A 14,990-nucleotide genomic window follows, 5' to 3' on the forward strand; every position below is an offset into this window, starting at 1 on the left:
ATATGCAAAAAAGTAACAAACATTGAAAAAATAATTAATTTTGCAGTAAAAATATTGGCTGGTTAAGAATAGTTATTTGTTCTTATTACATCATTGATAAGAGTATGGAGTGATAGTGTTCCAGCCACTCTTTCCGTTTAGCATAGTGAAATATGTGTTGAAACTTGCCTATTTAGTATTTTTTATTGCCAATTTCAAGTCTGAAAATTTCTCAAACACATCTGTCCTTGTGCAACCTTCTCTTTATGCTTCAAGTAAATACATATATGAATACAAAATATAACTCAAGGATAAATGGAGCAGTAGAAGTAACGATGTCCAAACCCAGGTGGTGAGCAGAATGGAGGACTCAAAGACTTTAAGCCAGTGGATTTGAGGGTTGTCTTCTAGAAGCACTTTTCAATTCTAGACAGACGAAAAGATATTTTATTAATTCCTAACAGGAAAATTCATGTATCCAGTAGACACACAAAGAAATGCACTCTGCCATAAATGAATAATAGGTCTATATTAAAAGTTATTTTGCAAGAGTGTGGTTTTACTTAAAATAATTGCAGTGTTGGACGATTTAAAATTAAGTTATAGTTTGGGAACACCAAACATATTACATAGTTATAGACAAATCTCAAGTATGACTATCAAATGTTTTTTGAAGTATTTCCTTGATTTAATGTAGTAATTGGATACACGCCTATATTTGTTTTTAGAAGTGATACAAAGAATGTTTTGCCTTTACTTGTGTCTTGTGTAGGGTCTGTATAAAAAAAGTGGGATTTATCTTGAAGAAACAACTAGACAATAGATCTGAGGTCCTCAAACTAAATAGTCTACAAAAAAAAAATTGAAGTATGCAGAATCAGTTGAACAGACTTTGATCAGTCTGAAACCTAAACTAATGATTTTGATTAATAATCTCAGTATGTGGAGGTCTGACAGTTTTTATGCCTTTATTGCTCTCATAATAAATATTGCATTTGTTGGTACTAACTTCCTAGTAAGAAACATATTTGTCTAAAACGCTAATGTTGATGACAAAAGTTTTACCTCCAGTAGTTTATTGGAATGGTTTATTTTGAGAAACTGCTTCAGACGTAGCCATTTGATTTTGGTCTATTGATGTGTTATTTTTGTGGGCCAATACATTGACTCAGCAAATAATTAGGCTTAGGAAAAATATTTACAGGACAATATTTTATGTCTATTATTTATAAGTATTGCGAAATACTACAAAATATGTTGAGCAAAGGGTGTGTATTTATAGCATTTCACATACCTCAACATGTCAAAGCTATGCAATTTTAGGACATCTAGGCAGCAGAGTGCTGTTCACTCAAATTCTCTTATACAGCATGCTATAGAGCATAACGCTGCATGCTACTTATTCTTGTGACAGCAGACTTCTTCCACCTGCCAGTGGGTTTTTTTTAGACAGTACATGCATGAACCTATACATTTAAAAATATCTAAACTTAATATTTTTTGGCATTCTGGGTAGGTCAGGGAGGATGTGGACAGATATTGTATCTTCATGAGGTTTTTCAGCAGATAACTGAAAAGGTAACAGTGTTTCTTATAAAACTTTATGGAACATGCTTAAGTTTGTTCAGTTTTTTTGCCTCATACAAGGTCAGTACTGGTGGAAACACAAGAAGCAGCTAGTCAAAAAAAAAGGATTCATTGACCTGACTCTGAAATATATCTTGGAGCAATATAAGTTGTACTTGTGCTGTTTATTCAATGCATGTCTACCTATGGATAGCATGGACTTCTAAGTTACTGTCAATTATTAGCAGATGATTTTTGACACAACAGAGACAGGGAGCCAAAAAGGCAATCCCTATGGTCTTATATAATTGACTAACTAGAAAAGCAATTTTATTGCTGTATTGCCTCTGTTCTTTGTCCCACACACCCTTAAACAAAAACACCAGCGCTATCTACTACTTGGTAATTAGATTGTGGTTAGATTTCTTAAAACATTTTTGCTAAAGACGCATGCCTTTCTTACTAACACTTGGAAAGCGGGGCTACTGCAGTTATTCATTTCATCTCAGTCTATATTCACAGCAAAGGTCATTTTAGGGTATTTTACAAGTCAGATAACTCCATTTCACATACAGTCTTATTGCTGTATAAAATTAATCTAATGCTACTTAGGAATCATAGCATTAACACAGTTAAATTATTTTTGGTGTATAATGTTCTTTGTTAAAATATCTGTTTATGAAAGCTCTAGTGATTGCATTGAAACATTTAGGTGGGAGCTAGAATATGGCAACTGTGGAAAGAAACAAGTGTCTTTTAACAGTAGTAGCCATCCATCATGATCAGGTTCACTATGAACAGGCATGAGTCATTTAGTATCTTGATACTGAATGGAAATTATTTTACTTGTTCTTTAATAAATAAGTCTTGCAAGTACAATGCAGCCTCCATCACTTTATTTTATTATTTCTGTTTTTAAAATTTGATAGTCTCATTTTGGATTTTTTGTTTTTTCATTTGTTGGTTACCATAATGAAGCCTTTTGTTTTTAGTGAATAGCTTTGGTAGCTGGTTGATAGTACTGTAGTTGCTGTTTCTCTCTCAGCAGCAGAGTCCTGTGATGGCCAATTGTATTAGAATAAAGCATTGAACTGGTTTCCTGTTCATTGTTTGACCATTCCCCCACAGCAGTCCTCTTGGCTTCTCCCCTTGACTAAGTGGGTCTTCACTGCCAGACTTCTTTTATTTTCTTTGCAAATAAAGTTGCATTTTCAGATTATTATACGCAGTACAAAGAAAATTAAATTGGTGATTAAAAATTAAACACTCTTATCTCTCTGTGAGTTATCTCAGTCCCCAGAGAGAGAGGATGCTATTTTGCAGGCTTGCGGGTGTCTTTTGTTCCCAATTTAGAAGCTTGTCGCTGTTTATTGTTAATTTTTGATGCTTCATTTGATATTCTGTTCACTTTCCTCTCTGAAATGCAGAGAAAACATCTTTATCAAAGTGCCAGATGTATTTGTTGTGTTGTCAGAATGTCAGGTTTGCCTGAGTCTTCATATTTCTGAGATTTCTACTACCTTACATGTTTTGTTGGGAAGCCAACTGAGCACTGAAGTGTGCTACCAAAACTCTGCATTTGATTTAAAAAAACAAAAAAACAATATATATCCTTATTCCCAATTTTGACTTAAAAATAACAGTAAAATCACAAATCAGTAAAGTTGTCAACTGTGAACTCTAGCTGACTCTAACAGACCTGAAATGTTCCCAGCACATTTTTGTTTGTTAGCTCAAACTATTGGTTTCCAAAGTAAATATTGAAAAAATTAAAGCCAGTCACTGATCCAAACTGAATTGTTCTTGTCTTTCAGGAGGCCTGTCAACTTGGCAAGATAACCTCTGTGAATGTAAGTCTCTTACATGCACCTTTTTTGTTACATGTACTCTCTTAGGCATGATCTGTGTGTCAGTGTGATATATTTTTTTTTATATATCCATACTGCATATAGGAGTCATAGGAAATAAATTAAACTTGGCATCGATTATCTTTGTTCAATTTCAATGTTTGCATAAGAATCACTTATTGCTAAAGGAATATCTCAGGTTTTTTGAAGCTGGGTTATGAAGATGTGAGCAGGGCTTGTCAGTAATGTGGAAAACTGAAAAATTTTTTAGGCCTAGTTTCTTATTTGATAAGAGGAAAATGGAGTATGGAATATCCTTTGTATTTGTTTATTATTTTTTTAATTCTTCTTTGTTCTGCAACACTGTGACATTGTTGGAACATTATTTCCATCCATCCATATATCCATTCATTAAAGTTTACATGCAATAGATATAACTTACATTTCAGGGGAATGTGCAATTATGATCCCAATGCTGAATATTATGTTGATGATACAGCCTGTAACTGACAAAAATGTTTCTGATTCTTCATTGTTTTCAACAATACCAACACCCTTACCATTTCCTGTGAGCTTTTCATCTTAGCCACTAAACATACACATCTGAAGTTGTGAAGTCGAAGTTGGCGTCGAGAAAGTTGCTTTAGCTTGCCAAAATACATTGTTGCCATTCAGAGTTGGAATGTTTTGTACTTGTTTTGTAGATATGAGATCTTAACACAAAAATGCAATCAAGCAATCTATTTCCATCTCAATCTTGCAATGACAACTGTGAATCAATATACTGTGCCAGTCAAGTTTTCATTTCCAAGAAATGAAAAAACAATTTACATAGCATATGGAATCTCAACATGGAAACACGTGGACCCTATTAGAGCAGTCACTATCTTATCCACAGTAGTAGTCAAAGCGGACCCTGTTCCAATGCAAAGTTTTCTCACCTTAAAAAAGAAAACCCACTGATTTCAAATATCTCATTTAAAATCTAAATGATGATATAAAATGTTAAGCTGATATTATGTATTATAGAATGAAGTTTTCTGAAGATATTTTTAGGGTTATTTTAACTGAAAATTGCACCAGTACCAATATGTCTAATATTTTTCAATTTTATACTGTTTACCATTTGCTTAAGATATTTACCACAGTATTCTCCAGCCTTCCAACAAATAACCGTAGTCTTATTTATATGTAATAAAAAATATAGGGGAGGTAATGTTTATAAGCTAATGTGTGTCAATAATTGTGCAATTAAGGTGGTGGAAAAATCTTTTTTTTTTTACTGACCCCACTCTAATTTGCCTTTAGCTTGACTCTGTGGTGAGAAATATGAGAAATCTTTCTTCAAACCTGGATTTTTCAGACAACTATCTACTGCAGGTAAGATACTGCCTGCTGATAACATCCTAAAAAACCATTTTAAAATATCTGATTAATACCTGCAAACTTTTTCTGAATAACTAGCACTGCAACAGAGTATTTATAGACTTTTTGAGAAAAGCCCACTCAACACTTCCTGAGACTGACCATTGAAAGTTGTTCACAGCAATCACAGCATTAATTAAAACTCAGGTGTTTCATTTCTGACAAAAATGTAAGATTTAATTTTTAAAAAAACTGAAGGAGAAGGGAATATTTTTTAAGGTTATTTTTGGTCAGGTAGCACACTTTCTTAAAAAGAGACAAAGGTCAGATATTGATTTTCAGCTGAGGTCAGTAGGTTTAGAGAAGTAACATCAAAAAGATTCTACTTGAAACAAAAAGAAACTTCTTCAGGAATAAGATAAAAAAGGCAAAGTACAGGACATCCATCCCATGCTATCTCATTTATGTATAATATTTCTTACTGGAAATGGGCTGTAATGCAACTTCCAGCTGTATTGATTGTGTGTTATAATGATGCATTTCATGAATGGGACTGATAAGAGTTGGGTACTTTGTTCAAACGATGCATTAAAAATCTGCAATAGATCAAAATAACTTTTTCTTACTACACTTCTTCTTGGAAAGTTAAGAAAATTTATAATGCATCTGACTGAAACAAACTGTGCTGGTATTCATTTCATTAAACATCTAAGTATATACAGCTTAGCAGAATTTCATACTTAAACTATCATTTATCCTGATTATGTTGTGGCATCTGGCAATTAGAGCGTTTTGGCTCCATTTCATTTGTTGTTTTATATATGGTAGTCTGAGTCTAACCTTATTTATACATGGTTAAACAATCCTTTGTCAATGCCAACAGGACAGAAAAAAAAGTTTTTCTCTACCTGAAATTCGTACGGTGGTATGCAGCTCCAACTTTTATTCAGTTTCAGCAAAATATTGATGAGGCTCTGTACAGAAAGGTTTGTTTGCTCAGCTTTTCTAGCTTTTTTTTTTTAGCGCATTGCTTCTATTGTCTGTAATCTGTATTCATTTATACTGGCAATCTGTACATTGTATCCAAACATCTTGTATCTGTCACATTACAAAGACAAACTCAAACATCAACATATTTTATTAGAATTTTATGTTATAGACCAACATAAAGTAGTGGAAAGACGAGTATATGATTTTTACAGAGTAATGTGCATTTGCATTCAACCTTATCTTAGTCTGATAGCTCTGAATACAAGTGTCTTTAAAAGTTATCTTAGAGTAGTCTCCTGTAAATAGAGAACGGTAAACCTGAAGTCTGAGAGTGAAATGCTTTGTTAGGAACATCTGGATCAATCAGATGTATGATGGAGCTTGATTATTATAGCTTGATTATCAAGGGCTTTGTATGTTAGAAGGAGAATCTTAAATTTTATTCTGGGCTTAAAAAGGAGCCAATGAAGGGAAGTTAAATAGGATAAGTGCGATCTCTCTCTTTAATTTTCATCAGAATTCTTGCTGCAGAGTTTTGGATTAGTTGAAGGCTTAACTGCATTTTGTGGACTTCGTCATAGAGAAGAACTACAGAGGTGATAAATCCATGTAGTAGTTTTTCAGAATCATTCCTGGAGAGGTTGTTTCTAATTTTGGCAATTCTGGAGATGAAAGAATGGAAGAATTAGTTTGGGATTCAAACAAACAAAAAACACACAGGTTCTTCACTTTATTATAATTCCATCCAGATCAAGAGATTGACTAAGCAGTTTGTTTTTCAGAGATGCAGGGTCAAATATGACAACTTCTGCCTTGTCAGAATTGAAAAGCAGAAAGTTCTCATGGTTTCAAGACTGTACACTACTTAACTGACTTGGATTAATCAGGATTCATGACTAGATATAATTATCTATATCTAGTCCTATAGCTGAGACAAAGTTCTTAAAGCAGGAACAGATAAAGCCATATCCAAAAGCTTTAAATAACGTACAGAACACTGAGATTAAGTCAAGATGGAAGGAGGATGGCACAGAGCTGAATACAGGACACAACAAACTATGAAGAAAATCCAATAAAGACTTAAGACTGGGACTAATCTTCACCTTTCAATAGAAAAATGACTCTAAACAGAACTATAATCGTGACTTGCATCATAATAAATTCTTGTGTTGGAATGATCTAGTCAAACTCCAAACGTGTCAAATTGCAAATCAGAGGGGAAGCTAATCTATTTTGTCTCATCATAAGCTATTCTACAGATAAGAAATAAGATGGATACACTCCAGATGCTCAAAGTTGGCAGGATATGCCCCCAAAAGTTGTAGTTGTAACTGTAATGTAGTGTATTTCTAAAAATCCTTGATTCAGTAGATCTATATGAATAACTATGCCACAGTTTTCAGATTATTTGTAAAAACAAAGATTGTTTTCCTTCCGCTTCAAATTTGTAATTTATAAAAGTTTTTGGTCATAGCTCATAAAATTGCAATAAAATCTGTTAATCTTCAAGCTGTAAACTTACGAAGCCTGTGGTTTAGCAGTTGTATCAAAACTCTCATGTCTTCTTATTGGCAATGTGTTTTGTTTTGTCATAGTGGTCAGTGTATCTCTATCGCATATGAGTCAATAGCGAATAAATTGATGAGAATTCATTTGATTCGTCACAAATCACTCCTCATTCTCCCAACGCCCTTGTCAGAATCACCACCTTCACTCGTGTTCCTGCTAAACCATCAGCTCACCCCCAGACACACATTTCCTAACACCTATTGGGCTGCAATGGAACAACGTGTAACAGAAAACACTCAGCTCTGAAAAAATATAATCTGCCAGCAGATTCTGTTGATGCACATTTTTGACATCATAGAATATGGGGAGACACTCCTCTTTGGATTGAGGTATTCCTTTATAGTTTGCTGGGTTTTTTTTCCTTCTTCCCTCTTCATGTGTGATGTAACAAATCACCATCTCCTCTGAGCAGATTTATGCAGGTCTAGGTGTGCCCGTGAGGTGATCCTTATCTGAAATGGCAGAGCCAATCTCCCCTGATTCACTTCTAAGTGGTCCCTGTTTATCACTCAAAGTGAGGTGGTTGTCAGCCAAGTCCTTTTCCGTGCTGCGCCGACTTCTTTGCTGTTTGGAGAGAGTGATAGTCAAGGTAAAGTGCATGGTATAATAAAACTCAAAGAGCTGTGGTCAGAAAAGGACAAGGTGGCAGGCACTTAGCCTCCAGTCCTCTATCTCAATGTAACGGACTCCTAATCTAGTAACCCGTGAATCCTGCCTCGTCTGCGTGGTTACTGGAGGTGTTTGGTGGTGGGGTGCAGCGGGATAGGATTTTCTGGCAGGTTACATGCTAGAAATTGGCGTGCATTTCTGCTGTTTATTTTATCTCTGTGTACATACTTCTAAAGGCAGTGTTTTGTCTGACTCAAAGGGCTTTGTTTGGTCTTGATATCTCTTACTGCAGCTTGTCTTTGCTTTATGGATTTCTGGCAGCTTCTCTAAATAAGTGATCATGCTTGACAAAACCCTCACCTTGACTCCTGGTTGTTTGTTTTCCTCTGCTTTGTTTGTCTTAATGTTTTATTCACATCAATCATTACCACTGGGAGCAAAAGTTTTATTTATTCAAGACCCAATAATGGTAGTTAATCCTAATTAATATTGTAGCTCTGAATAACTTGGTATTGAGCACATCATGAAACCAAATTAGGCTTTTTTTCACATCTGGCATCAGCTTGAATGAGCTTGAATAAACAAAAGTCTGAAAAAAAAAAACAGGAAGACACTCCCTTTACGCAAAGTGATTATGTCCTAATTGTCACGCGCAGCTGTTTGTTCTAATAGATTCTGGATGTCATTGTTGGAGCAAGTTTTTTAATAATTGCAGTCACGTGGAGAGGGAGTCGTGCTTTTTTTGTGGTGCTGCCAACCCTCTGTAGTGGGCCCTTTCTTTTCCTGGAACCTGGGCAATGCTTTAGCTTGCATCCTCCAGCAATTTCAGAAACAGCTGCCAAAGCTGTTTGAGAACAAGTAGATATTTAGACTACTTGAAAGCTTTTGCAAACTTGGCACTCAGAGCTCTGTAACTTGCCAGTAAGATATCTGGCTCATTTTTTGTCTTAGGAAATAATATGTAAAATTAAGAAAGGAAAAGATTTGTTTTTACAAAGTCCATTAATTGTTTTCATTGTGGTCACATAACATTTAAACCAGAGAAAATAAGAATACTATTTCTTTATTTTCCCAATAGAAACAGCACAACATAAAGGTTTTGTTTCATAGTTGTCAGTTGAAAGGCACTTTGTTTCACTGCCTGCCCTTTCCTTCTCCCTCATTTTCCTCATTTCTTACGTTCTTACCAATAAATCCCGACAACGAGAGATTTGCCTCAGGATCTTGATGAATCACGTAAATAGAATATTTAGCTGGCTGTTTCAACATCACGGCGTTTGAAAATCGCTCAGTTGAGCTTTCAGGGAGCTAATTGTGTGGATTTAGGTTAGTCGACCCTTTCTGATAGTTTTCAAATGAGGCTTTTTGCTTGGTTTTTGGCAGCCTGTCCTTCATTAGAGCTTGAGTTTATTTTAATCTTCCAATCACCTGCTTTACAACGCTTGTTTGTTCATATGGAGAAACAATATGCATTTATCAGTGCATATTGTAGCTGAAGGGGGGAATATGTGAGAAGAGGAGCATCACCTCCTCCTGAGCTCAGAGAAGCATGTGTTAATGATGTCTTTAATTCAGGACTTGTATCTTGCTTTTGTTGCTATAGCAATGAAGAAAATTAAGATAGTCATTTGCACACCCGTTGTATTTACTTTGAAAGACGTCTTATCAGTTTGAACAAAGCTCTGAATAAAAGTGCAATGCAATAGCCAAAGCAAAAAGTACATTTTGCACTTTAGCAGTCTCTATAATGTGATATTAAACAAGTAATTATGTGGGGAAAAAGGGGTCAACTGTTTTACTAAAAATCTCAATTTGTGTGTATTTTAATCTCAGTATAAATACAGCTGTTCTGTGAAGACATTTGAGGTTTCCAAGGGAACAGCAGTAAAGAGACATCCTCATGGTGACCAAGAAACAGACCAGACTAATCAGGGTAAATCCGGCCTTTTAAAGAGTGCCAAGAAGGGAGCCATTGATAAAAAAGTCTTAAAAACTCTTCTTTACGGTTTCTCACAAGTCATGTACAGGACACCTGTGAAAGAAGCTACTCTGCCCGTATAAGGCCAAACTTTCAAAATCCTACATATTGAGGGAAGCTAATAATGCACATCACCCTAAACGCATCATACTTACGGTACAAAATGGTGCATCATGCTGTGATGAGGCTTTTCAAAATTAACGGGAACATTGTTCAGAGTTGAGGTAAAGATGGATGGGGCTAATTACAGTCCTGTTATAAAACCTATTAAAAGGCTCTAACGACTTGAAATTGTGTCAGAGACTAGGACAACAAAATGAAACACACAGTCAAAGCTACAGTGAAATGGTTCTGATCAAAGCATATTCATGTGTTAAAATAGCTCAGTCAAATTCCAAAGTACAATCCAATTGAGATTCTGTGCCAAGACTTAAAAATTCTTTAAAACTGAGACATGCTCCATCTCGTCCTGTAATTATGTTTTACAGGACTGCTAAGCTTTTACTCAGCGAGAGTCAATAGTAGTGATTTTTAGTGTAGATAATTTTTTGCAAAAACAAACAAATACGTTTTATTTTTGTGAAACTCTGCAATCACTTATTTTATCACAAACTCCCCTAAAATACATTAAGAATATAATTTTTAAAAAAAATATCATGGCAAATTAATTATTTTGCAGATTTGTCACTGTAATTCCAAGGTGTTTTACTTTGACAGTACAGTTTGAGAAATTGTTACTGGATTATGAAATATCTAACTTACCCATCATTAAAGTCAAAGTATTTACCTTTGTGTCTATTTGAATGTTGTTGCTATATCAGTGACCAAAACTGTGTGGTTCTTTCACTCCAAGAATTGTTAATGTGTTATCACACATTGCCACATACAGGACCCGTTTTCTTTTCTAGCTCCAAAGAAAGGTCGCAACATGAACTTCTGCAAACCTCTGGAGAAATCAAAGAGCCCTGCACTGTTCAGAGGAAAACACACACTCGCATGTGATCCCAACGACTTTTACAAATCAAAGTCTCAGCCTATGCACATGTTTTTTTCTACCTCCTTTGTGCCTAAATTGGGTGAGTGGAAAAATTAGGACATGGTTCAACCTGTTAACACACATCCCATCTATTCTCAGGAAGAGTATCAAAGAGGTCCTCAATTATAAGTCTTGCAGTTACTTTATTAGCTGGAAAGTAATTCAATAGACTCAACAGACCAGAAGCAGTTCTGGGTTATGAGGTCGCTCTCTCAATTTCTCTCAATTAGCGGCTCTAATGACAAGATAAAGTTTGGTCATATTTCAGCGTTGGAAGGAGGTGACGATGATCGATGCAGTGTTAATCATGCTACTCTTAATACATTTAGGCACTTAATATCTTCTTAATGTTCCCATCCACCCATCAACAACCATTGCTGCCACCGTTCATGATGATGTTAATAGTTTTTGTTTGTGGAAGTGTGGAGAATTTGCCTCTTTGAACTGAGGAATTCGCTAGAATGCTTTTTCAATAACAGGCTCTACATATCCTAAAACAGCACACTCCTGTTATGTTTCCCTCCGGTGACCAGTAAATGAGCCACTCAGTATTTTTTTCAAAAGAAACACAAGAAAGTCAACGTAGTAGAAACTAGGGTCAAGGGTTACACTTTGAATTGATAATTACATTGATTTAGAGACACAGTGGGGCTTTTAAGATGGTATATTCATACATACCCACGCACACACACAAACACACCCCCTCATGGGCACAGAAGAAATGGCTACCAAGACAAAACACTACTGTTTTTTTTCACCTAGCTCAAATGATAAAATACATGCAGATAGTTTTTGGAATAATGTGGCATTGTTTTGAGATAAGCTACCTCTGTTTTTTCTTTCTTCTCCTTAGTGTAACTGAGGTGACTGGAATTGTGACTACAGCACTCAATGCTTTCAGATATTACATTTTGAAATATTGAACAACAATGTTCCTCGCCAGAGGAGATTTCTCCCTCTTTTTCTTTAGCTTAGTAGATCTTGCTGTGAGTTTCTCATTTAAACCCCGTTGCAAGAGAAAAATACCATCCAATTTATAGTTTGTATGTTCTCCAATTCAATGCTTATTCTCAAACAAAATGGAGATGGTATTTTAACGTCAGTAAATTAATTACTAACCACAAGACTATGAGTCCTCTTTAATGGCTTGTCTCTCATAAGACTGTTGTCTATTTATCTTCCATAGACCCAACGTCGTGTGACCTTCCATCTTCCGGATGGTTCCCAGGAAAGTTGCAGTGACAGTGGGCTTGGGGACGCAGAGCCCAGCAGCACAGCCAGTGCCACCCAGCCTCTCCCTCTAAGCTTCCCCCAAGAGGAGTACTATGAGCAAGCGTCACCTAATAGTCGCACCGAGGGAGACGGAAATTCAGATCCTGAATCTAGTGAGTAGCGATCTTTTGCATTTTTGAGAGAGCAAGCAAACATTTCACTTTGTGTTTTTTTGTGACTTCAAATGCTGATAATTTGATTTTACCAGCTATGATTTTAGATGGCACTAATACTCAAAGTTACTGTTTAAAGTTTGATTATGACAAATCAGCCTTGCAAAGATTAAACATGCAGACAATTCTTGTCAAACATCTAATACAAGACAGCTGCACATTTTGGACTGCTCTTCCAGTGTTAAGAGCAGATATGTTTTTTGATACGGAATATATGGCTTTCGGCTAAGGATACAGACACTGCATGCGGGAACCACGAGTCAACATGAAAGGTTATCCATCAGTGTCATAACAATTAGATTTTCTATTGAAATAGACTGTACGACTGAATGTACATTAACTAATAATAATGCCCATTTTCCTGTGATTTGACAATGTAACCACTTTAAGAAAATATTGCTGTACACCACAGGTTGAAAATCGTGAATTGCAATGTGATCTGGCATCTTGTGATTTGGTAAATAAGAACAGACAACATTGGACAGTTTTTGTCTATATGTGTCAAAATATAATCAGCATGGTCTGAAGTGTATTTTTCAAAACTAAAGAAAGGTTTAAACTCAGTTTGAGAATTTTGAAGCCTATGCTATGTTTATAAAAGCCCACAAGAGACCATTTTCAGTAATTTCTCAGAAGTCTGACACCACATTGGGAAAAGTGTGAGACACAATATATACTGACTGAACCTGACTGAAGTATTCCACAGTGATGCACATGCTTCACATTTTTTAACTGCACTAATATTCTGTGTGTTCTATTTCACAGTTTTTTCTTGAAAATAAACCAAAAACCACCGCATTCATTTTAGATTCACAAATAAATGGGTTAATTAGCACCAAGCTACAGTTATTAAAGAAAATAAATTTTGTAGGGCTGATTTTTGTAAATGGTGAGAGCTTGGCTGTATAATGAATGCTGTGAATTGTACCCCTGAGGTGGGAACTTTGTTGCTGAGATTTTCGTAAATGATTCACAAGACAGCTGTCACTGCATGGCTTACTGCCCAGCGATGTTCCCCATAAAAGTGCGTCAACTTCTCCCTCATGCATATACAATACTTTCTCTCTTTTTTTTTATTTTATCCCTGTTCAAGAAACTTGCTGGAGGGGAAAAAAGAGGAAATTTTCTACCACTGGCATTGGCAATCCAAAGCGTTTTTATCAGCAGCAATGATATTGACGAAATTATTTTGCCTCACCACAGAATGGACAAGGTTATTCTGAGTGCCACTTCCTCTGTTCAAGATGGATATTCCAGTTCTAGTGAATCAGATTTTATTTTCTTCAGGTCACCTTGCATCACATTCTGCAGACAGGACAAAGGCTCATTTCTGCACATGCCGTTGGTCCTTCTGTGGTTCTGTGTGTGTAATTCTCAGCATTGCTTTCAACATAACTCTGAATTACCTGTCAAAGAATGTTTTTCATTCTATGTAGCTGAAAAAAGGAAAAAGAATACACAGGACAGCAACAAACAGATAGCTTTGCATACACCCACATGTAGTACAGTCACTGTGTCATTGTTGTGAGACAACAGGCCCTGGTTCTTCCCTAGCAGCTGGTCTGGCATTTCTGAGGCTGGAGTGTCGGTTTGACACCCTTCATCATTTTCATACAGAGGTTTTAGCAATATGGAAAAACTTTCCCCGTAGGAAGTGCATTTTATAACTTAACTCACCCCATGTTTTTTAATGCACCTATACCACTTCATACAACAACAAATACTTAAACATACATCCTTGGATCAAACCACTTTCTCCCAGACTGTTCGTTTTAATGCATGCACAGTGTCGACGGCGGTGATTCATGTATGTGATTCATTTAGACGCAGATGCAATTATTCAACGTTTCATTAATATTCAGAGACATAAACATGTAATACTTCATAAAACAACTCAAACATACAGTTATTATCCACATTTTTCCCTGGGCCGTGTTTGCCGAAGTGCATTAGTTTTTAGGTCAGGAGCAATGCTGATGTGATAAATGCTTGTGTATTTTTACAAATCACTTCACTAAGAAGCACCATAAAGTGAGCGCAATGCCTGAGTCTAATGTCAGTAATTGGATATCAGAACAGCTATTTTTAGTTACTTGACCACAAAGCTCCTTCTGATCCCCTGTTATCACAGCGATTTTACGGATGTCAGTGTAATTCTCACTGATAAAGTGTTAAAAGCTTGTTGAAGCTGACAAGACGTGATCATATTCAAGGACAGTGTTTAAAGAGAATGGGGAGATTTATTAAATATCCATACTCATATTGTTCACCAGTATCACAACACATATATTAAAGTTCTGGAACCTACAAGGCTCTTTGAAATCCAGACACTACATAATTTACAATCAATGTGAATTCCAGCTAAACATTTACGATCAAGTGCAACTGAATATCGTGCTTACTCTGACATTTTTTGCATCATTCTGAGACAGTCGTCTGAATCACCCTGCTTCGTTTTGTCTTCCACAAGTTAAGTCAGATAAACTCTTGACTCTGTTCTGCTCAGTTCAAAGTGAAGACAGCTCTCGTGTGCATTGACGGTCTCGGAGATGAGTGCGTTTGGTGACAGAAGGGGGCCTAAGATGGATTAGATATGGTTTTATCAA

At 35.9% G+C, this 14,990-nt stretch overlaps 1 protein-coding gene across 4 annotated transcripts in view; it reads left to right on the plus strand.

The window, feature by feature from the left end:
- The window catches only part of pcdh11 (protocadherin 11), a 163,638-nt gene that overhangs the window by 91,813 nt on the left and 56,835 nt on the right, over window positions 1-14,990 (plus strand). For 2 of the 4 annotated variants that reach the window (XM_032554871.1, XM_032554873.1), the window contains 3 exons: window positions 3,360-3,395; window positions 4,701-4,772; window positions 12,126-12,324. In XM_032554871.1, coding sequence (XP_032410762.1) covers window positions 3,360-3,395; window positions 4,701-4,772; window positions 12,126-12,324 — 307 coding nt within the window. The remainder of the gene's footprint in view (window positions 1-3,359; window positions 3,396-4,700; window positions 4,773-12,125; window positions 12,325-14,990) is intronic. The other 2 variants (XM_032554872.1, XM_032554874.1) reach the window with 1 other exon arrangement.

This window comes from Xiphophorus hellerii, chromosome 23 (assembly GCF_003331165.1).
Source record: "Xiphophorus hellerii strain 12219 chromosome 23, Xiphophorus_hellerii-4.1, whole genome shotgun sequence".
In the NCBI taxonomy this organism is placed as follows: Eukaryota; Metazoa; Chordata; class Actinopteri; order Cyprinodontiformes; family Poeciliidae; genus Xiphophorus; species Xiphophorus hellerii.